This window comes from Myotis yumanensis, unplaced genomic scaffold (genome assembly GCF_028538775.1).
Source record: "Myotis yumanensis isolate MYYU_CA2020_CCGP unplaced genomic scaffold, mMyoYum1.0.hap1 SCAF_23, whole genome shotgun sequence".
In the NCBI taxonomy this organism is placed as follows: Eukaryota; Metazoa; Chordata; class Mammalia; order Chiroptera; family Vespertilionidae; genus Myotis; species Myotis yumanensis.
In genome coordinates this window covers 6,091,636-6,116,713 of record NW_027223774.1, presented here as the reverse complement: position 1 = coordinate 6,116,713, position 25,078 = coordinate 6,091,636, and the positions used below count along the sequence as shown (strand labels likewise).

The 25,078-nt window shown below is 41.2% G+C and overlaps 1 protein-coding gene across 1 annotated transcript in view; it reads right to left on the bottom strand.

Annotated features, from left to right (window-relative positions):
- The window catches only part of LOC139000301 (zinc finger protein 420-like), a 34,024-nt gene that overhangs the window by 2,871 nt on the left and 6,075 nt on the right, over positions 1-25,078 (bottom strand). Inside the window, exon 3 of the mRNA XM_070402541.1 lies at positions 17,352-17,994. Coding sequence (XP_070258642.1) covers positions 17,352-17,994 — 643 coding nt within the window. The remainder of the gene's footprint in view (positions 1-17,351; positions 17,995-25,078) is intronic.

The following is a 25,078-nucleotide window of genomic DNA, read 5'->3' as shown; positions in this document are numbered from 1 at the left end:
CTCAGCAAGATGGCAGAATCAGAGATAGAGAAACTTTCCCCATTCAAAAGTAAGTAGACAGCTACTCATGAGAAAAACATCCCACAGGAAATGGTAATAAGAGTATCATGAAGATACACAGTAATACAAAATACCAAATAAGGACAACTGCATAGAAAGGATGACAGAAAACTGAGTGAGCAAACACATTTGAAGATACCTAAGGTCAACAATAAAGGTTAATAATAATTAACTAGCCGAAACCGGTTTGGCTCGGTGGATAGAGCGTCGGACTGCGGACTGAAGGGTCCCAGGTTCGATTCCGGTCAAGGGCATGTACCTGGGTTTCGGGCACATCCCCAGTAGGAGATGTGCAAGAGGCGGCTGATCGATGTTTCTCTCTCATCGATGTTTCTAACTCTCTATCTCTCTTCCTTCCTCTCTATAAAAAAATCAACAAAAAAAATTTTAAAAAAATAATAATAACTAACTAACTGACTAACTAAGTAAATAAATAAATACAGCAAGGGTCAGCCCCAGCTGGCTTACTCAGTGGATAGAGTGTAAGCCTGGGGACTGAAACATCCTAGCTTCCATTCCAGTCAAGGGCACAGGTCCAGTTTGTTGTGGGTTCAGTCCCAGTAAGGGGGCATGCAGGAGGCAGCTGACCAGTGATACTCTCTTATCATTAATGTTTCTCTCTCTTTCTCTGTCTCTCTCTCTCTGTCTCCCTTCCTCTGAGAAATCAATAAAAATGTATTAAAACAAAAGGGTTAACCCTAGCTGATTTCGCTCAGTGGATAGAGCATCAGCTTTTACACTGAAGGGTGCCAGGTTCCATTCCGGGAAAGGACATATGACAAGGTTGGGGGCTCGGTCCCTGCTGGGGGGCGTGCAAGAGGCAGCCAATCAATGATTCTCTCTCAACATTGATGTTTCTATCTCCGGCTCCCTCTCTCTCCCTTCTGAAATCAATAAAAATATATTTAAATACATAAATAAAAATAAAGGGTTAGCGTTATCACTATCAGCCACTGTGCTTCTATTCTCATTGATCCCAGTCCAGTAGGATCTATAAACCTGGACATTTAAAAACAAAAAACAGAGGAGTTTCCGGGAAGATGGTGGCGTAGGTAAACACCGGAGACTGCCGCCGTGGACAACCACTTCAAAAATACAACTAAAAGTCGGAGCGGACATCAACCAGAACCACGGGAAGGCTGGCTGAGGAGAGTCTCTTCAACTAGAAGCAAAAACAACAGCATTCCGACGCTCAGCGGAGGCGCAGTGTGGAAAATTTAAAGGTACGGCGGTGCGGTGGTGAGGGTGCGCGCCCAAAGCGGGCTGGCGGCTGAGGGCGCGGTTGTCCTTTTCAATCAGGAGGGAGTCTCAGACTCTGGGCTACAGACCCGGGCGAGTCTCTAGGGACCCAGACTCAAACGGGAGAAGCGGGACTGTCTGGCTATGACCCTCCGAGGTTTGCAGCGGTTGTTGGGACAGAGAGGCAGAGCCCCTCGGGACGGACTGAGAGCGGCCATAGCTGCTCCCTCCCCCCGCCCTGTTGAGCCCGCCCCGCCCAGGCCCTGCGCACAACCATTTGCCAACCGCCTCAGGCAAAGGCTGGAATAACGCCTCCCCAGAAGACAGACGTTTTCCACAGCTGATTCCTACAGCCAGTCGGCCTGGTGGTCAAATCCCTCTAGTGTTAACTACAACAATTAAGGCTTGGCTAGAACAAGACTGCGCACAGAGACCACAAGGGGGGGCACCAAGAAAGCATATAAGATGCGGAGACAAAAAAACATGACAGAAATGGAAGATATGGAGCTAAGAATGGCAATTTTGAGGGCTTGCCATAAATTTGTGCAGAGCCTCACGAAAACTAATGAGACCCTCGATGCTACGATAAAGAAATTAGAAAGTAAGCATACACGGACTGAAATAAAGAATATTATACCCAATAGCAGACCAGAGGAGCTCAAGAATCAAACCAAAGATTCGACAAAAAACACCCAATTGGAAAAGCAAAATGAAAAAAGAATCCGAAAGTGTGAAGATAGTGTAAGGAGCCTCTGGGACAGCTTTACGCGGTCTAATATCAGAATTATCAGAGTGCCAGAAGATGAGAGACAGCAAGATATCGAAAACCTATTTCAAGAAATAATGGCAGAAAACTTCCCCCACCTGGAGAAAGAAATGGACTTACAGGTCCAAGAAGTGCAGAGAACCCCAAACAAAAGGAATCCAAAGAGGACCACACCAAGACACATCATCATTAAAATGCCAAGAGCAAAAGACAAAGAGAAAATCTTAAAAGCAGCAAGAGAAAGAGGCTCAATTACCTACAAGGGAATACCCATACGACTGTCAGCTGATTTCTCAACACAAACTTTGCAGGCCAGAAGGGAATGGCAAGAAATTTTCAAAGTGCAGAATACCAAGAACCTACAACCAAGATTACTTTATCCAGCAAAGCTATCATTCAGAATTGAAGGTCAGATAAAGAGCTTCACAGATAAGGAAAAACTAAAGGAGTTCATCACTGCCAAACCAGTATTATATGAAATGCTGAAGGGTATCCTTTAAGAAGAGGAAGAAGAAGAAAAAGGTAAAGATACAAATTAGGAACAACAAATATGCATCTATCAACAAATGAATCTAAGAATCAAGTGAATAAATAACCTGAGGTACAGAACGAACTGGTGATTATAATGAATCAGGGACATAGAAAGGGAATGGACTGACTATTCTTAGGGGAAAAGGGGTGTGGGAGATACGGGAAGTGACTGGACAAAAACCATGCACCTATGGATGAATTCAGCGGGTGGGGACTGAGGGTGGAGGGTGGGGTAGGAGCTGGAAGGAGGGGAGTTATGGGGGGGAAAAAGAGGAACAAATGTAATAATCTGAACAATAAAGATTTAAAAAAAAAAAAAAAAAAACCAAAAAACAAAAAACACAGAATGCTCTGGCCAATGTGGCTCAGTTGGTTAGAGCATCCTCTAGTGTATCGAAGGCTGGAGGGTTCTCAGTTAGGGCACATTTCAGAATGAGGCTTTCATATCCGGTTTACATGTGTGCAGAAGGGAGCTGATTGATGTTTCTTCCCCAGCTTTCTCTCTCTCTCTCTTTCTCCATTTCTCTTCCTCTCTATGTAAAAGGAATCTAATTATATAAACAGCTAGGGGTTCTGACAGCCTAAATGACCAAACTGACAACCGAATGCCGGAACTCAATCCTGAAGTAAGTGCTGGGTCGATGACCCAGGACTGACTGCCGAGGCTGGTGGTCCTGGAGGGCCAGTCAGGAATCACAGGTGGGAGTCAGTCCCAGGACATGTAAGTGGAAACCAAAAGATATAGAAACAAGGAAGACCTATCCCTCCAACTGGGGAGATACTGGCAGAAGAATAGTAGGGAGCCAGAACTCCCACCATCTCATAACAAAATGATTACCCATCTCCCTCCCCCTTCACCCCTCCACCAACACACACACCTACAAACCTTGGGCCAAGTGGGGAACCTGGACTTCTACTCTCTTCTTGAAATAATGAGATGGCATTTCACCCTGACGTTACCAGAGCAATAACAAAGCGAGTCAGATAAAATGGGCTTGATAAGATCCAGAGTTTCATAATGATCAAAATTTCTAAGTTTCAATTATGAAATTATTCATACAAAGAAGCAGAAAGATCTAAAACTGAATAAAAGAGATAATAGAAACTAACACTATTAGTGATGATAGAGTTATTTGATAATAAGTCTAACACAGCCATCAAAACAATCTTTACATGAGTGATTTTGAACATCATTAAATGGAAAAAAAAAAGCAAGTTATGAAAGTAAATAGAAAGTCTCAGCAAAGAAAATGAAGCTATAAAGAAAAACCAGATGAAAACTATAGTACAGAAGACTATAATAACTGAAATAAATAACTCAGTGAATAGGCTCAAAACAGAATGGATGGAACAGAGGAAACACTCAGGGAACTAGAAAATTTAACAATAAAAATATCCTATGAGAATAGAGAGAAAATGGGCTTGAAAACAGCAACAGAAAAAGATCAGAACCACAGGAACCAGTGGAGTCATAACAACAACAACAACAACAAATCACCACAAAATAAAACTAACATTTGGAGTCCAGGAAGAAATGAAAGAAAATGCAGCTGAAAGAGTACTTGAAGAAATAATGGCTGAAAACGCTTCCAATAGGTCCAAAGACAGAAATCCTCAATTTTAAGAAGGTCAGCAAATACAAAAAGAGATAAACCCAAAGATAGCAACACCCACATCATAGTTAAATTTATGAAAAATAAAAACAAAGAGAAAAACCTTAAAAGTTCTGAATGACAAATAGCACTTCATCTATAAGGAAAAAGGAATTCTCATGACAACAGGTTTTCCATTAGACACCATAATGTCTAAAATAAAGGAACTGTCAACAGAGTCCTATTTCCAGAGAAAATATCCTTCAGCAATATGGGGAAAATCAAGGCTCCTCAGAAAAGAGAACACAAATGTAAACAAGAATTGATAAAGGATAATATCAAAATCTCAAAAAATATATGAAATATATTCAATATCATCTATCCAGGTAAACATAAATTTATTCCTCCATGACTTACTTACCAGGATAGCTAAAATTAAATAGGTTTATGATACTAATTACTGGGAAGTATCTACAGGATCTGGAACTCTCATTCACTGGTCTTTGTTGTATCACTTGGATAATAGGATGTGCAAAACTGTACCTACTAAAATTAAACATATGCCTACATCATGAGTCGTTAAATTTACTGCTCTTATTATATCCAAAAGACATGAGCATATAGATCCTCAAAATCATATGTGAAAGGATGTTTAGAGTAGCTTTATTCATAATATTTTCAAATTAGAAACAACTTATAAATCTGCCTACAGGAAAATGGAAGAATGGTAGTAAATATCAATAGAATGCTACACAGCTATAAAAGAAGAATAAAATCATGCTAGGAAGAATAATATGGGTTAATTTCATAGATATTTATGTTGAGCAAAAGAAATGAGACACAAATAAGAATACATCATATAAATCCACTGATATGAGTTTCATGAGCTGATGGTACTATCAATGATTATAAAGGTCAGAAATTAAGAAATTCTGAGGGTCGTCGTCGGAAAGGGGGATGAAAGAAACTTCTAAAATCTTGAAAAAGATTCTACAACTTATATTGGGTGTTACATATGTAAACCAGTTTGATCTCTACATTTATGTTCCATGCACAGGTGGAGTTAAATGTAAGTGTTTTCTAGCACTGGAAGTTGCTTCTTATTTGAGCTCGGGTTCCTCAACTTTCAGAGTCCATGCTATTCTCCATTATGTCATATTACCCTCTGAAGATAAACAGTGCCATCAAGATGTAATTCTTCCCTGAATGGTTTGGCTCAGTGGATAGAGCATTGGCCTGCGGACTGAAAGGTCCCAGGTTCGATTCCAGTTAAGGGCATGTACCTGGGTTGCGGGTACATCCCCAGTGGGAGATGTGCAGGAGGCAGCTGATCGATGTTTCTCTCTCATCCATGTTTCTAACTCTCTATCTCTCTCCCATCCTATCTGTAAAAAAAATAAATAAAAATATACTTAAAAAAAAAAAAAGTATTAAATTCAGCCCTGACCTGTTTCGCTCAGTGGATAGAGCCTCGGCCTGGGGACTCAAGGGTCCCAGGTTTGATTCCGGTCAAGGGCATGTACCTTGGTTGCAGGCACATCCCCAGTAGGAGGTGTGCAGGAGGCAGCTGATCGATGTTTCTCTCTCATCGATGTTTCTAACTCTCTATCCCTCTCTCTTCCTCTCTGTAAAAAAATCGATAAAAGAATTAAATTCAGCCCTACCCGGTTTGGCTCAGTGGATAGAGTGTCGGCCTGCAGACTGAAGGGTCCCAGATCGAGTCTGGCTGGGGGCATGTACATTGGTTGTGGGCACATCCCCAGTGGGGGGTGTGCAGGAGGCAGCTGATCGATGTTTCTCTCTCATCGATGTTTCTAGGTCTCTATGCCTCTCCCTTCCTCTCTGTAAAAAATCAATAAAATATATATTAAAAAAAGAATTAAATTCAGAAAAGTTACAGGATGCAAAATAAACATATAAACATTAGTTCCATTTCTACACACTAACAATAAATACTTTGATAGAAAAATGTTGAAGGAAATTAAATTTACAATAGCATCAAAAACAATAAAATTAGCAGGAATAAACTGAATCAAAATGGAAAACATCTGCACATTGAATATTGGAACAGTGATGAAAGGAATGGAAGAAAACACAAATATGTTGAAAGACAACCTGTGTTCATGGTTCTGGAAATGAAATACCGTGCAGATAGCTATAGTACACAAGGCAAACTACAGATTAAATGCATTCCCAATAACTCCAATGGTTTTTTACAAAGAGATGAATGGAGAATCTTGTAAGGGAATCAAAAGCTCTCCATTAACAAAAGCAATCTTGAGCAAGAACAAAGATGGTGGCATCACACTTCATGACTTTATCTTATTACAAAGAGAAAGGAAGCAAACAGTGTGTTGATGGTCAAACACAGACACATACATCAACAGAACAGAACAAAAAACACAGAAATAAGCCTAGGCACAGACTTTAAGTAATTTTGGACAAAGCAGCAGCCACAGAAGGAAGGAAAGATAATTTCTTCAATGAATGGTGCTGGTAAAAAAATCAACATTCACATGTAAAACAACAAAACTGGACACCAATGATAAAATTTAACTCAACCTGCAGGACAGAATTAAATGTCAGCACTAAAACTTCAAACTCCTCAGGACAACCTAGAGAAAAAGTTTCGGAGGTTTGTTTTGGACAGGATTTCCTGAAGGTGAAACCAACCACCACACAAAATAGAAAAAAAATAAACAGTCCAGATGGCAACAAATAAAGAAAAATAGTGCCTTCACTGCACAAGAGCAATAAACAAAATGAAATGAAAGGCAATCTAGAGAACAGAAGAAAATACTTGCAAACCATATGAAGGAATCGCTTGGAGGGATTGTGGATTCCGTTCTGATCAGCACAATAAAGTGAATATTCTGATATAGACGGAAACTCACACAATTAGTTGGAGTGCCCCAGGAATAATGAAGGTATGTTAATACAATACTGCAGGCTAATAACAATGCAATGACTGTTTCAAAAGCAAACTCTATATAACTTCATTAAAAATACTTAATTGCTAAGCACTAGTAACAAACACCTGAGCTTGCTAGATACAAGGTGGAACTAGACTTGCTGAAAGCAGAGTTGACAAAAACAAGGACTTTCTAGAAAAGCGAGTATGGGGGAGTAATATCTGCAAAACACAATTAAGCAGGTGCAACAATGTGTTCCTGTATGTCGTAAGCAATTAATATATAAAATATACAAGGTATTCAAAAGACTCTTTAACCAATAAAAAAAATGCATAGTTAATAAAGAGGATAAGGACGTACAGACAATTTTTCAAAAAATATGTATACATCACCAATATGAATATAGAAAATGCTTTCTTCACTCATCAAGGTGGAATCCCATAGGCTGCCTACAACACTACCAACTACAAGTCCTTCCCTAGGAATTTAGTACAGCGGGAGTATTGGGACTTCAGGAATAGAAAGGAGCATTGGAAATAGACCAATCCTCCCCAGGACAGCAACTACCCAGGAAACTGGAAACATCAAGCAGTACCACAGTCTACCTGGGAGGACAGACCACACCCTGGGGGATGGGCCCTGGTAAATCGCAACGCCAAGGCCAGGTCAATGGTGAGAGTGAGGGTCTTACCCAGGGAGGATAGAAGTTCAAAGTTCTCCAGCATCACATTCAGGTACAGACGTCTCTGACCCTCATTAAGTAGGATCCATTCCTCCCTGGAGAAGTACAGGGCAATGTCATCAAAGGTCACGCCAACCTGTCAGAATTGAGAAAATAGAAACCGTGGTTGAAATTTTGAGAACTAGCAATCCTACTCCTTACACATCTTTCCCAACCTCAACCTCCTCCATGGCTCCCCAGTTTCGTGTGGACACCAGGCCCTAATGCCAGTGCTGGCTGCTCTCTCATCACAGTCCCATTACTCACTGTGATTGCCCTTGGCAACAGTTGGGCTGGGAAGGGGGACAACAGAGAAACACCATCTAAGCTCTGGGCCAAGCAGGCAGGGTCCCAGCCTTCCTGACAAGCAATACCACTGCAGTCTCCCAGATCATGCCTCCAGGACAAAGCCAAGGTTTTATGCTTCATCCTATAGTCCTAATACCAGCCCTGGCTGGTTTGTCTCAGTCGACAGAGTTTTGGACTGTGCACTGAAGGATCCCGGGTTGGTTTCTAAGCAAGGAAGGACACATGCCCGGGTTGAAGACTCCATCCCCAGTACGGGGCTTCCAGAGGCAGCTTATGGATGATTCATTCTCTCTTTCTCTCTCCCCCTCTCCCTTCCTCTCTGAAATCAATTTAAAAAAACACATTTTTTAAAGTCCCAATACCAGGTTTCCAGTACCATCAGCTCACACTTCCTCCAGATGTGCACACCACTGTGTAATGTCTACCCCCATCACAACTTCAGACCCCACGTTCACTGCCTTAGCTGTGCCACCTTCCTGCTCCACAGCACAGGACCTCTCTGGACTCACCCATGAACTTGGCAAATGGCACCCAGAGAGAGCTTGTGAGGGTTCAGAAGGATCTACCACAACCCAATTCCTGGTGGACCCCACAGCCTGGGGAAAGCAGGGCATGCGGCTCTGAAATCCTCCCTGCCCGCCTCGGACCTTGGTTTCTACACTCAGCACCCACATCCGCAGGGGGATTTCAGATACGAGTCACCCCTGTCCACTGAGCCCTGTATTTCCTGTGTCCTCAGAAGCCACAACACTCCTCTCTCCCCTCCTCCTTCCTCAGGGTCCTTGGCGGGGACCTGAGCTGCAGGACGGGACAGGCGCCCTGAGCCCAGGCTGCAGGGTTGAGGGTACCGAGGCGGTGAGAGCAGGTGTGGGGGGCGGGGACGCGAACTCACCTCAGCTGAGCAACTGGGCAAGGCCATTGCCATTGGACGCCGTGCGCGGACCCAGGCAGGAGAGGCCGGAGAGGCGGGTAAGAAGCAGGGGCAGCGGAAGGGGGTACAGGGGGTCTCTGTTCCGTCACGGACGTGGGTAACCCGATGGCGTCAGAGAATTTCACTCCCACGTGCGGGCTGAGCGGTGAGGACTCGGGCCTCCTCCCTCCGAGTATCCGCCCCTGTCCCCGCCCACCTAGAACCTTCCGCCCTGACCTGGAGTAGATTCTGGGTGAAGACCAATAGTCGCCTAGAGAACACCGGAAGTCCCGCCCCCCCTCCTATGTGACGCAAGAGAAAGGCCATTTCTGACTCTTCATTGGCTAAGCTGGCGGTAGCCCTCACAAAGCCTTCTGGGTAATGTGGGTTCCAGCGTCCAAGATGGTGGTGGAAGGTTTTTCCATATCCCCCCAAGGACAACAGCGACATCTGCCGGTAGGGACACTGGGAAATGACCTTCGTCAGGTAAGAGACATCTTGAAAATGGCTAGAAAAGAGTCATTTTTCCTGGTAAAGGGACTGCGGTCCTTGTTATGAAAACTCATTATCTGTGAGACCAATGCAGTTCGTCATACTATAGAGCAGTGATGGCGAACCTTTTGAGCTCGGCGTGTCAGCATTTTGAAAAACCCTAACTAAACTCTGGTGCCGTATCACATATAGAAATTTGTTATTTGCAACCAAAGTAAAACAAAGATTTATATTTTTGATATGGATTTTATATATTTAAATGCCATTTAACAAAGAAAAAGCAACCAAAAAAATGAGTTCGCGTGTCCCCTCTGACACGCGTGTCATAGGTTCGCCATCAGTGCTAAAGAGGTTCGCCTGAATTACAGTCTGGAGAGTTTTAGAACACAAATGACGTACTCACGCCACCATATACGTATGTTACCAATAGTACACAAGAATATTCCACAGACCTCTCCAGTTTAATTGGTGGTTACAGCATGGACGACAGATGTGAGTATAAACAAGTTATATTTTCTGTCAAAGAACAGTTTAGACAGCCGCCATGTTAGATGGACGGCAGGACTTGGCACTGCCATGTTGGCCAAATGGCTTGCAGCTCCCCTGGAAGCTGCCCCTTAGCTCCAATCAAGAGATCAAGAGCAAGGGACAGCTCACATGCCTCAGGGAATATAAAGACCAGCTGACCACCTGCTCCATGTGGGTGAGCTTCCAGACCTTATGTGTGCACCCTTCTGTGTAGAAGTAAAGATATTAGCTTTGCTGCCTGGCTCCCGAGTATGTTTTATGTTCTACCCGGACCCGGGAATTCGGGGGCTCGCCTTATTTCTGACATGCAGACTGAAGGGTCCTGGACTCTGTTTCTGCCAGTGCTTGTACCTATGCTGCTGGCTCTGTCCCAGTGAGGTCTGGGTGAGTGCCCAGGCTCCCAATCAATCTGTCTCACTCACATCTATGTTTCTTACACTGTCTCTCACTCTCCCTTCCATTCTACCTACAAAAAAAAAAAGAGGGGGTGGGAAGAATGTGGCGCCTATCTTTGAAATAAAGAAGAACTAACATGCCTAATATAAAAATTAAATCAAATTCTGTTGTTTAATTTTTACTTGAACATCAATAAAGATAAATACACTTTTGAAACAGTACGAAACTTGAATTCTGGCAAAGTAACTGGTGTTTTTGTTAATGTGAAGATGCCACTGTAATTATCATAGTGAAAGACAATTTGTCCCTTACACACGTATTGAAGCTGTCAGCAGAGTTGATGTTTCAGGCATTCTCTATGAGATAAGATTGCACAAATATTCACAAATTATACTTAGTGTAAATGAAATACATATTCATACTGAAAGATGAGCTATGTATATATAGCTCCAGAACTTTAAAACCACATTAAATATAAATAACTAATGATGATGGGTATGTATATGTGCAGTGAATCTTTAAAATTCATAAGTCTGTAAGAACCTTGTACTACTTAATAATTAGGACCAAGTCGTGCTGGTGTGGCTTACAGTACGAGCATCATCCTATGAAAGAGGAGATTAGGGTTTGATTTTTGTTTTGGGTAGAAGCCTGAGGTAGTGGTTTGATCCCCAGTGGTGTGGGGGGTGGGTATGCAGGAGGCCACTGATCAATGATTCTCTTTCGTCATTGATGTTTCTATCACTCTCTCCCTCTCCCTTCGTCTCTGAAATCAATAAAAATCTACTTTTTAAAATTCAGAGCAAAAAACACAGTGAAGTATAAACCCACTTGGAACATGTCATAAAGCATTAAAACTAAGTAACGTAGTAGAGGAGTTGAAAAAAATCTAAAACCGGCCAAGGCTAGAAATAACTTCTAAATGAAACTGACCTCCAGCACACTGAAACTGGAAGAATGATCACAGGAGTAGTCTGACACTCTCCACAAAGTTCTGACACAGGGCCCTACCTGGTTTGCCTCAGTGGATAGAGCATCTGCCTGGGGACTGAAGGATCCCAGGTTTGATTTGGGCCAAGGGCACATGCCTGCATTCTGGGCTGCATCCCCAGTATGGGGAGTGCAGGACACAGCCCATGCAGGATTCTCTTTCATCATTGATGTGTATTTCTCTCACTTCCTCTCTGAAATCAATTAAAAATAAATAACACATAAAAATTAAAAAATTAATAGAAAAAATCCTCAGGTGAGGATTTATAAAAACAAACAACAACAACAAAACTTCTGACTTGGGAACCCTGTACAGTGCCCTCTTGTCCATAAAACATCTTCATGATAAAATCAAATCTCACTTCCTTTCAATGTGCGCTTTAACATTCTCACATCCAATGCTAGTCCCCAGTTCTTTCTCAAAAGCCCTTACACACAAAGGTGCTTGTTGGCACTGGGGAACTGAAGGGTTCCTGTCCTGTGTTTTTCTAAAGTTGCTCTTCTGAAGGTGGTGGAGAATGTTAGTAGTGCGGGTTAAAATTAAAAGTGTTCACTGCATTGTGCATAGTATTTAAAAACTAAAAGTTTCTAGCTGGTGTTGCACAGTGGTTAAGCATCAGCACAGGCACAAAGATGTCCCCCATTCGATTTCTCATCAGAGCCCCTGCCTGGGTTGCAGGGTCCATTCCCAGCAGCAGCGTGAACGAGGTAGCCCATCAATGATTCTCTCTCATTATTGATGATTCTCTCTCTCCCTTCCTCTGTGAAATCAATAAAAAATATTTTGAGAATCTCTAAAAATAGATATTTTTAACAGGTAAAAATTACTAAAACACTTTATATCAATACAAAAATTTATTTCCTAAATCAAAAAGGCACAAAATGAGTGAAAATTCTAACATTCATATTTGTTATCCAATTGTCTTTTTGTTAAAGAAAATTGCCAAAACTCATAAAACATTAGGCAGAACATATGATCAGAGGTTTTAAGAAAGATACAGACACAGCAAATATATATTGGAGAAAAGACTCACCATAAATTTCTAGAAAAAAGACAATCAAACAATGAGGTAGCATGACAAACTTACAAAATAAAATTTTTAAGTAAATAATGATTGACCAAACAAAATATTCTCTAGGATGTGAAGAATGTGAATCCCTCACACACCACTGGCCAAATGCAAAAAAGTAGAACCAGTTACGGTTTATTTTATTTTTTAAAAACAATCTTTATTACTTATTAGCATACCATAGACCTCGGCTATTGGTTGAGTCACTCCATTCTTAGTGAGACATGCCATAGACACTGATGGTTTTTGTTTTTAAACATATTTTCTTATTGATTTTGGAGAGGAAGGGAGAGGGAGAGAGAATCATTGATTGCAACTCCCACAGGCCCACTAGCTGAGATTCAGCCCTAAACCCAGACATGTGTCCTTGGCTGGAATCTAATCAGGGACCCTTTAGTTCAATGACTGACACTCACTCCACTGTTCAAAAGCGGCTAGGGAAAGGTTTATTTTTTATTTTTAAAGAATAGTTTATTAATTTTTGGAGAGAGAAAATCATTGATGGAAGAGTGCCATATTGGCCAGTGATCTCTTGCACACCCACTTCTGTGGAGCTAGCCCATAACACAGGCACATATCCCCACTGGCAATCAAATCCACAACCCTGTGCTACATGAGATGATGGACAAGTACTGACCCACACCGGCCCTAGTGGTATATTCCATTTAGATCACAATTTGCTAATCTCGGTAAATTTATTTATTTATTTATTTATTTATTTATTTAAAAATATATTTTATTGAATTTTTACAGAGAAGAAGGGAGAGGGATAGAGAGCTAGAAACATCAATGAGAGAGATCGATCAGCTGCCTCCTGCACAGCCCCCAGTAGGGATGTGCCCTCAACCCAGGCACATGCCCCCGACCGGAATCGAACCCGGGACCTTTGAGTCCGCAGGCCGACGCCCTATCCACTGAGCCAAACCGGTTTGGCAATCTCGGTAAATTTAAACATTCATCTTCTCAAAAACCACAGACTATGCACTGAAATTTTGACAAAGCTAAATAACACTTATATACATACAAAAAATTATAAAGAGATGTTTGTACCAGCTTTATTAGAAATAACCAAATATTTACTAAAATGGAAAAACTGATGGTGATATATCAATGATAAGAATATCTATGGGAAAAATGATCGGTTACTAGTGTAACTTTAATAAATCTCCAAGTATTTATGAAACATAAACTAATGCAGAAAAATACTTAGAAAAATAAAGTTCTCTATGAAAATGAAATGTAAATCCATGGTTACTAGGAAACCTGTGAACAGCTTAAAAGATGGACAGATTAAGAGGTCATCATGCAATTACACAGAGACAGATATGGTCAGCTTTATGACTATAATGATGGTTTCAGTTTCATGTACATGTCAAGATTCATGAAACACTATACTTAACACATATAATTTACTCAGTATAGCTGTTAAAAATGGTTCAATGGTATTATGGAAGAAAAAGTTTGGCAACTCTATGTTCAATCCCCGTACTTATGCCCTCTGGGTGAGAGTCTCAACTTAGTGACAGAAAATGTAATAAACAATAAAGAACTCCCCCAAACCCACAAAAGCCACATTTCTGGTCTAAAGACCGCCATTGTCTCCATCTTTCTTTTGATGCCAGCGCACCAATGGCTCTGATGGGAACTTCTGAGAAGCTACAGGAGCAACAAAAGATCTTGATTGAAATCAATGACAATGACTGCTTCACAGAAGATAAACAAGACTGGAGTCCCTCAGATCTGTGTACACACAGCTCTTGTAGTCTTTTCCTAAAAATAATGCCGGGATGCACAGTTAGGTGAGGACCATTCCATCTAAAGGGGTACAGTCTCATCCAACCACAATTAGCTCAGTGTTTCTGTAGTGAAAGGGTTCCCCCTGAATGCGATGGTCCTCAAACCAGTGACCATCACCCGTGATATGGCAGGCATTAGGGCACAGGGCCCACTGCAAGACCTGGGTAAGAGATTCACTTCACACGTATTGGCATCGCTTGCAAACAAGAAAAAAATTAATGTTTCCAGACACACTTGAGGTTGTCATAGCTACCCTCTCTTTGGAGTGATCTCTATGTGTTGACACATATTGACATGAGAAGTAGAGTGTCCACAGTGTTTCCTAGGAAAATATGGGCAGTAGTGTAAATTTGCCAAAAACTGCTGAACTAATTTCTGAACCATACTGTTGCCCCATGCGCAAAAATGTTTGAGACCCCTAAAAGTTTTTCACCTCTTCATGCTTGGAAAGCCAAGATCTCCTTATAAACTAACCTATCGAGTAAATAGAACACCCAGATTAAAGAATTCTTAAGAAAAAGCCTTCATGCGGCTGCCGGGGTTCTGAGAAGCAGAGCCTCTGGGAACGGGACTGAGCGTGGCCATAGCTGCTCCCTCCGCCCGCCCTGTTGATCCCGCCCCGCCCAAACCCTGCGCACAGCCATTTGCCGATCGCCTCAGGCAAAGGCTGGATTAGTGCCTCCCCAGAAGGCAGACGTTTTCCATACAGCTGATTCCTATAGCCAGTCGGCCTGGTGGTCAAACCCCTCTAGTGTTAACTACAACAATTAAGGCTTGGCTAGAACAAGACTGCGCACAGAGACCACGAGGGGGTGCACCAAGAAAGCATAAAAGATGCGGAGACAAAAAAACATGACAGAAATGGAGGATATGGAGCTAAGAATCGCAATTTTGAGGGCTTGCCATAAATTTGGGCAGAACCTCACGAAAACTAATGAGACCCTCGATGCTACGATAAAGAAATTAGAAAGCAAGCATACACGGACTGAAATAAAGAATATTATACCCAATAGCAGACCAGAGGAGCACAATAATCAAACAAAAGATTCGACAAAAAACACCCAATTGGAAAAGCAAAATGAAAAAAGAATCCGAAAGTGTGAAGATAGTGTAAGGAGCCTCTGGGACAGCTTTAAGCGGTCTAATATCAGAATTATTGGAGTGCCAGAAGATGAGAGACAGCAAGATAATGAAAACCTATTTCAAGAAATAATGGCAGAAAACTTCCCCCATCTGGAGAAAGAAATGGACTTACAGGTCCAAGAAGCGCAGAGAACCCCAAACAAAAGGAATCCAAAGAGGACCACACCAAGACACATCATCATTAAAATGCCAAGAGCAAAAGACAAAGAGAAAATCTTAAAAGCAGCAAGAGAAAGAGGCTCAATTACCTACAAGGGAATACCCATACGACTGTCAGCTGATTTCTCAACAGAAACTTTGCAGGCCAGAAGGGAATGGCAAGAAATATTCAAAGTGCTGAATACCAAGAACCTACAACCAAGATTACTTTAACCAGCAAAGCTATCATTCAGAATTGAAGGTCAGATAAAGAGCTTCACAGATAAGGAAAAGCTAAAGGAGTTCATCACCGCCAAACCAGTATTATATGAAATGCTGAAAGGTATCCTTTAAGAAGAGGAAGAAGAAGAAAAAGGTAAAGATACAAATTATGAACAACAAACATGCATCTATCAACAAATGAATCTAAGAATCAAGTGAATAAATAACCTGATGTACAGAATGAACTGGTGATTATAATAGAATCAGGGACATAGAAAGGGAATAGACTGACTATTCTTGGGGGGAAAAGGGGTGTGGGAGATGCGGGAAGTGACTGGACAAAAATCATGCACCTATGGATGAACACAGTGGGTGGGGAGTGAGGGTGGAGGGTGGGGTGGGAGCTGGAAGGAGGGGAGTTATGGGGGGAAAAAAGAGGAACAAATGTAATAATCTGAACAATAAAGATTTAATAAAAAAAATAAAAAATAAAAATAAAAAAAAAGAAAAAAAAGAAAAAGCCTTCATTATTTTACAATCCATAGAGACATGAGACTGGCAGTTCTTCCGTTGATGACTTAGGCACTCAATAAACTCATGATTAGCATCTAGGGAAAGTGTGTCCCTGAAAATGGCAGGCCCTCTGCAACATTATGTTTACTGCGGCCAACAGTAATGAGTCCTATTTGGCAACACAAGACAGGGAAAGAGGAAAGAACTAAGGACTCAGGTATTCCTCATTTCCGTCAACAAATTAGAGTATGACTTGGCATCCCTGGGCACGTGCGGATGGTGACTGATGCCATCTGTAGGGACCTTATAGGTGGTTCAGGTGAATTACCTTCAGCAACAGAAATATGCAGTGACACAGATCTGGCATTACATTCTGTATGTTAGAACGTGCAACATAATTACATAGTGTTCCAACATAAAAACACAGAAACACAACAGAAAAACACTTATGGGAACTTTACATACTGTAGGTGATTAAATGTATGATATAATTCAGAAAAATGAGGACTCACAAATTTTCTTGTACTATTGTTAACTCCTAAGAAATTACATTTCCTATACATCTAAGAAATGTCTCACATTTGTACTCTTTTTTTTAATGTGTTTTATTGATATTTTACAAAGAGGAAGGGAGAGGGATAGAAAGAGAGAGAAACATCGATGAGAGGGAAACATCGACCAGCTGCCTCCTGCACACTCCCTACTGGGGCTGTGCCTGCAACCAAGGCACATGCCCTTGACCGGAATCAAACCTGGGACCTTTCAGTCCGCAGTCCGACGCTCTATCTACTGAGCCAAACAGGTTAGGGCTCACATTTGTACTCTTATGCGGAGAGGGAATTTAGAAATTTGGCTGAGAGATACCTCACATTAATTGCACTCTTTATAGCTTTCTCCAGTGTGAACTCTCTGATGATACTGAAGACCACTGCTGCTTTTAAAAGAATTCCCACATTCACTGCATTGATATGGCTTTTCTCCTGTATGAACTGTCTGATGTCGATGAAGGGCAGTGCTCAGGGAAAAAGATTTCCCACATTCACTGCATTGATAAGGCTTTTCTCCCGTATGAACTCTCTGATGTTTATGAAGGTCTGTGTTAGCAGAAAAAGATTTTCCACATTCATCGCACTGAAAAGGCTTTTCTCCAGTGTGAACTGTCTGATGATATTGGAGCCCTTTGCTACTTTTATATGATTTTCCACATTCACTGCATTTATAAGGCTTTTCTCCCGTATGAACTCTCTGATGTCGATCAAGGGCGGTTTTAGTGGTAAAAGATTTTCCACATTCACTGCATTGATATGGCTTTTCTCCTGTATGAACTCTCTGATGAAAACGAAGATTCGTGCTCTGGGTAAAAGATTTCCCACATTCACTACATTTATAAGGCTTTTCTCCCGTATGAACTCTCTGATGCTGACGCAGGGCAGTGCTCCAGGTAAAAGATTTTCCACATTCACTACACTGATAAGGCTTTTCTCCCGTATGAACTCTCTGATGTTTATGAAGGTCTGTGTTAGCAGAAAAAGATTTTCCACATTCATTGCACTGAAAAGGCTTTTCTCCACTGTGAACTGTCTGATGATATTGGAGCCCTTTGCTACTTGTATATGATTTTCCACATTCACTGCATTTATAAGGCTTTTCTCCCGTATGAACTCTCTGATGTTGATCAAGATCGGATTTAGTGGTAAAAGATTTTCCACATTCACTGCATTGATATGGCTTTTCTCCTGTATGAAGTCTCAGATGTCGATGAAGGTGGGTCTTAGTGGTAAAAGCTTTTCCACATTCACTGCATTGATAAGGTTTTCCTCCAGTGTGAACTCTCTGATGAAAATGAAGGGTAGTGCTCTGAGTAAAAGACTTCTTATATTCACTGCATTTATAAGGCTTTTCTCCCATATGAACTCTCTGATGTTGCTGAAGGATGTTCTTAGCGGTAAAAGATTTCCCACATTCACTGCATTTGTAATGCTTTTCTCCAGTGTGACCTCTCTGTTGATAATGAAAGCTAGAAAATTGGGTAAAATATTTTCCACATTCAGAGCGCACACAACACCCACTTCCAAGATGGAAATCTTTTTCCTGAATAAATGTTTGGCTGCAACTAATGTCTTTCTTACATTCTTTTCTGTTGAAATAGTTTTTTCTACTTTGAAACGTCATCCCACGCATCAAAATAGCAGTTGGACTGTCCCTGGTCTGAGAAGCCTGTAGCTGGAGATGTCCAGATTCAGTAAGGACACTCTGCCCAACCTCCCCACAGGTGAAATGATTCTGGGACACATTGAAATTGCAACTGTTTGCAAGTGACATCCTTTCCAAACCTCTAATGTAAGTCTGCTCTCTCACATGCTGCTGGTGAAATTTTGCACACAAAAAAAATCTTTTTGCACACGCTCCACACCTCAACAGTATCTGTCTGTGTTGTGTTCCCTGCAGCTCCACCACGCGGAAAATGTTTCCCAGGACTAGCCCACAACTCTCACAGGGGTGGCTCTTCTGGGAAGACAATGGTAACCTGGGATTCCTTGCCTGTGACAATCTAACAGAAACCTTTTGTTCAGTTGGGGCCTCCATATTCTCTTCTCCACAGCAGCAACCTGAACAAAAGGAAATATAGGTGAAGTGCATGTTGACCTGATAAAAACAGAATATCTTCAACACAGATGTTTATCTGTTGTGGCTGAACACGATTTTTTTTCTTTTCTTTTTTTTAATATATTTTATTGATTTTTTACAAAGACGAAGGGAGAGGGACAGTCAGAAACATGAGAGAGAAACATCGACCAGCCGCTTCCTGCACACACCCCCACTGGGGATGTGCCTGCAACCAAGGTACATGCCCTTGACCAGAATCGAACCTGGGACGTTTCAGTCCACAGGCCAACACTCTATCCACTGAGCCAAACCGGTTAGGGCCTGGACATGACTTTATACAATGATTTTCAAGACGATTGCGTCAGACTCTCGGGAAATGGCTGTTATATATATATAACATGACTCAAATGGTCATTGAATGAAGAAAATCTCACCAAGGGAGGACAAAAGCATAGGCTGGCACAAAAAGAAGAGAGGCAGTGTCTGCACGTTATTACTCCACAAATGGCTTCCTCTAAGACCTTTCATGCTGGCAATGTGAGTCTGTGTAGAATAATTCCAATGTGTTCAAAACCATAAATGATCAATCATATTAGAGCATGTGATGTTCAGCGTCAATGTAATAATTCATGTGTACTGTAAGGCCTGCAGGCACGGAACAATATTGGAGTGCAGTAAAGCGAGATGTTTGAAAGAGGTAGGGGTGCAAAGTTTGGAGAGGTTAAGGTTATCCACAGGCTGGGAATCCCAATAGAATGATCATTATTAAAACTGGCTCAGTGGATAGAGCATCAGCCTGCGGATTGAAGGATGAAACATTAAGCAAGAAGAAGTAGAATTGGGTGAGGAGTGGGCAATGGTAACAAAACATTGTTGAACAAACTGGGTTCCAAGTTATGAATGTAACAGAGCCCAGGCATGAAAACCGCCCCCACAGTCCTTCACCAAGGCAAGACTGCCTCTGGTTCTAGACCAGGGGTGGGCAAACTTTTTGACTCCAGGACGACAATGGGTTCTTAAACTGGACCAGAGGGCCGAAAAAAAAAAGCATGGATGGAGTGTTTGTGTGAACTAATATAAATTTAAAGTAAACATCATTACATAAAAGGGTACGGTCTTTTTTTTAGTTTTATTCATTTCAAACGGGCCGTAGTTTGTCCATGGCTGGTCTAGCCTGTCACTGATAAAGTCCTGTTTCTCCTGTGATATACCAAGGATTCTGCCTCTTAAATCCCAGTTGAGCCACTGCAGGGGGATAAATGATGCAAATCTTAGAAGAAAAACTAAAAAGATGGATTGTCAGCACTGTGGTAGGACAATGAAAGACAAATGAGATCACGGCCAAAAGGCCTAGGAGAATGACCTCAGCAAGATGGCAGAATCAGAGATAGAGAAACTTTCCCCATTCAAAAGTAAGTAGACAGCTACTCATGAGAAAAACATCCCACAGGAAATGGTAATAAGAGTATCATGAAGATACACAGTAATACAAAATACCAAATAAGGACAACTGCATAGAAAGGATGACAGAAAACTGAGTGAGCAAACACATTTGAAGATACCTAAGGTCAACAATAAAGGTTAATAATAATTAACTAGCCGAAACCGGTTTGGCTCGGTGGATAGAGCGTCGGACTGCGGACTGAAGGGTCCCAGGTTCGATTCCGGTCAAGGGCATGTACCTGGGTTTCGGGCACATCCCCAGTAGGAGATGTGCAAGAGGCGGCTGATCGATGTTTCTCTCTCATCGATGTTTCTAACTCTCTATCTCTCTTCCTTCCTCTTTATAAAAAAATCAACAAAAAAAATTTAAAAAAAATAATAATAACTAACAAACTGACTAACTAATTAAATAAATAAATACAGCAAGGGTCAGCCCCAGCTGGCTTACTCAGTGGATAGAGTGTAAACCTGGGGACTGAAACGTCCTAGCTTCCATTCCAGTCAAGGGCACAGGTCCAGTTTGTTGTGGGTTCAGTCCCAGTAAGGGGGCATGCAGGAGGCAGCTGACCAGTGATACTCTCTTATCATTAATGTTTCTCTCTCTCTGTCTCTCTTTCTCTGTCTCCCTTCCTCTGAGAAATCAATAAAAATGTATTAAAACAAAAGGGTTAACCCTAGCTGGTTTACCTCAGTGGATAGAGCATCAGCTTTTACACTGAAGGGTGCCAGGTTCCATTCCGGGAAAGGGCATATGACAAGGTTGGGGGCTCGGTCCCTGCTGGGGGGCGTGCAAGAGGCAGCCAATCAATGATTCTCTCTCAACATTGATGTTTCTATCTCCGGCTCCCTCTCTCTCCCTTCTGAAATCAATAAAAATATATTTAAATAAATAAATAAAAATAAAGGGTTAGCGTTACCACTATCAGCCACTGTGCTTCTATTCTCATTGATCCCAGTCCACTAGGATCTAAAAACCTGGACATTTAAAAACAAAAAACACAGAATGCCCTGGCCAATGTGGCTCAGTTGGTTAGAGCATCCTCTAGTGTATCGAAGGCTGGAGGGTTCTCAGTTAGGGCACATTTCAGAATGAGGCTTTCATATCCGGTTTACATGTGTGCCGAAGGGAGCTAATTGATGTTTCTTCCCCAGCTTTCTCTCTCTCTCTCTCTTTCTCCATTTCTCTTCCTCTCTATGTAAAAGGAATCTAATTATATAAACAGCTAGGGGTTCTGACAGCCTAAACGACCAAACTGACAACCGAATACCGGAACTCAATCCTGAAGTAAGTGCTGGGTCGATGACCCAGCACTGACTGCCGAGGCTGGTGGTCCTGGAGGGCCAGTCAGGAATCACAGGTGGGAGTCAGTCCCAGGACATGTAAGTGGAAACCAAAAGATATAGAAACAAGGAAGACCTATCCCTCCAACTGGGGAGATATTGGCAGAAGAATAGTAGGGAGCCAGAACTCCCACCATCTCATAACAAAATGATTACACATCTCCCTCCCCCTTCACCCCTCCGCCAACACACACACCTACAAACCTTGGGCCAAGTGGGGAACCTCGACTTCTACTCTCTTCTTGAAATAATGAGATGGCATTTCACCCCGACATTACCAGAGCAATAACAAAGCAGGCCAGATACAACGGGCTTGACAAGATCCAGAGTTTCATAACGCTCAAAATTTCTAAGTTTCAATTATGAAATTATTTATACAAAGAAGCAGAAAGATCTAAAACTGAATAAAAGAGATAATAGAAACTAACACTATTAGTGATGATAGAGTTATTTGATAATAAAGTCTAACACAGCCATCAAAACAATCTTTACATGAGTGATTTTGAACATCATTAAATGGAAAAAAAAGCAACTAATGGCAAGTAAATAGAAAAGTCTCAGCAAAGAAAATGAAGCTATAAAGAAAAACCACATGAAAACTATAGTACAGAAGACTATTATAACTGAAATAAATAACTCAGTGAATAGGTTCAAAACAGAATGGATGGAACAGAGGAAACACTCAGGGAACTAGAAAATTTAACAATAAAAATATCCTATGAGAATAGAGAGAAAATGGGCTTGAAAACAGCAACAGAAAAAGATCAGAACCACAGGAACCAGTGGAGTCATAACAACAACAACAACAACAAATCACCACAAAATAAAACTAACATTTGGAGTCCAGGAAGAAATGAAAGAAGATGCAGCTGAAAGAGTACTTGTAGAAATAATGGCTGAAAACGCTTCCAATAGGTCCAAAGACAGAAATCCTCAATTTTAAGAAGGTCAGCAAATACAAAATGAGATAAACCCAAAGATAGCAACACCCACATCATAGTTAAATTTATGAAAAATAAAAACAAAGAAAAAAACCTTAAAAGTTCTGAATGACAAATAGCACTTCATCTATAAGGAAAAAGGAATTCTCATGACAACAGGTTTTCCATTAGACACCATAATGTCTAAAATAAAGGAACTGTCAACAGAGTCCTATTTCCAGAGAAAATACCCTTCAGCAATATGGGGAAAATCAAGGCTCCTCAGAAAAGAGAACACAAATGTAAACAAGAATTGATAAAGGATAATATCAAAATCTCAAAAAATATATGAAATATATTCAATATCATCTATCCAGGTAAACATAAATTTATTCCTCCATGACTTACTTACCAGGATAGCTAAAATTAAATAGGTTTATGATACTAATTACTGGGAAGTATCTACAGGATCTGGAACTCTCATTCACTGGTCTTTGTTGTATCACTTGGATAATAGGATGTGCAAAACTGTACCTACTAAAATTAAACATATGCCTACATCATGAGTTGTTAAATTTACTGCTCTTATTATATCCAAAAGACATGAGCATATAGATCCTCAAAATCATATGTGAAAGGATGTTTAGAGTAGCTTTATTCATAATATTTTCAAATTAGAAACAACTTACAAAGCTGCCTACAGGAAAATGGAAGAATGGTAGTAAATATCAATAGAATGCTACACAGCTATAAAAGAAGAATAAAATCAATCTAGGAAGAATAATATGGGTTAATTTCATAGATATTATGTTGAGCAAAAGAAATGAGACACAAATAAGAATACATCATATAAATCCACTGATATGAGTTTCATGAGCTGATGGTACTATCAATGATTATAAAGGTCAGAAAATTAAGAAATTCTGAGGGTCGTCGTCAGAAAGGGGGATGAAAGAAACTTCTAAAATCTTGAAAAAGATTCTACAACTTATATTGGGTGTTACATATGTAAACCAGTTTGATCTCTACATTTATGTTTCATGCACAGGTGGAGTTAAATATAAGTGTTTTCTAGCACTGAAAGTTGCTTCTTATTTGATCTTGGGTTCCTCAACTTTCAGAGTCCATGCTATTCTCCATTATATCATATTACCCTCTGAAGATAAACAGTGCCATCAAGATGTAATTCTTCCCTGAATGGTTTGGCTCAGTGGATGGAGCATCGGCCTGTGGACTGGGGCGTCCCAGGTTTGATTCCAGTCAAGGGCATGTGCCTTGGTTTCGGGCACTTCCCCAGTGGGGGATGTGAGGGAGGCGGCTGATCAATGTTTCTCTCTCATGGATGTTTCTAACTCTCTATCCCTTCCTCTCTGTGGAAAATCAATAAAATATATTTTTTAAAAAAAGATCCAATTCTACCACTCAGTAACTCTGAAAAATGAAAGAGGATTTATCCTGATTAAGAACTCTGAAGAAATCATACTACCAATTCAGTATAATTCACCAAATATTCTGCATCAAATATCACCTCAAATGGAGTACCATTTATGATTCCATAATTGGAATTTATGAGGAAGTAAAACAGAAGGTCTTTTGTTATTCTCATAGTTTCCGGACTCAGTCATAATACTGATAAACCATTGAAAAAGTAGGTGTTTACTTTTTATACAAATTTTTGAATTTCTTGGGTAATTCCAAAAGACTGTACATTTTTAGCCTAAACACACTTTAATATCTTTTTATTGTTGATTTTAGAGAGGAAGAAAAAGATAGAAACATCAACGATGCGAGAGAATCACTGATCGGCTTCCTTCTTTGGAAAATACCCCACACTGGAGATCTAGCCTGCAACTTGGGCATGTGCCCTGACCAGGAATCCAACTGTGACTTCTTGGTTCATAGGTTGATGCTCAACCACTGAGAAACACCAGCCAGGCAGCCTAAACATACTTTAAAAAGTGACTGTCATATATTGGGAAATGAGATGTTAAAGTAATATGTAATTTATACTAATAAAAGACTAATAGCCTAATTAGACCAGAGGACTGGCCATCTTCAGGTCAAAGGCCACAGTGGTGGGGGTCGACGTAGAGATGGTTAGGGGTGATCCGAATGGCAGGCCAGGGCAGTTGGGGGCCATTAGGCCAGCAGGGGAGGCCAGTTGGGGGCCATCAGGCTGGCAGGAGAGCGCTTAGGCAGCAGTCAAGATGGTAGGCAGACAAGCAGTTAGGAGCCAGTGGTCCCGGATTGCGAGAGGGATGTCCGACTGGGCCTAAACCTGCAGGCGGATATCCCCAAAAGGTCCGGACTAGAGATTAGAGAGGGTGCAAACTGGACCAAGGACATCATTCCTGCCCTCCCCTCCCCCCCACAAATTTCATGCAACTGGCCTCTAGAAATAATAAAGAAAGAAAGAAAGAAAGAAAGAAAGAAAGAAA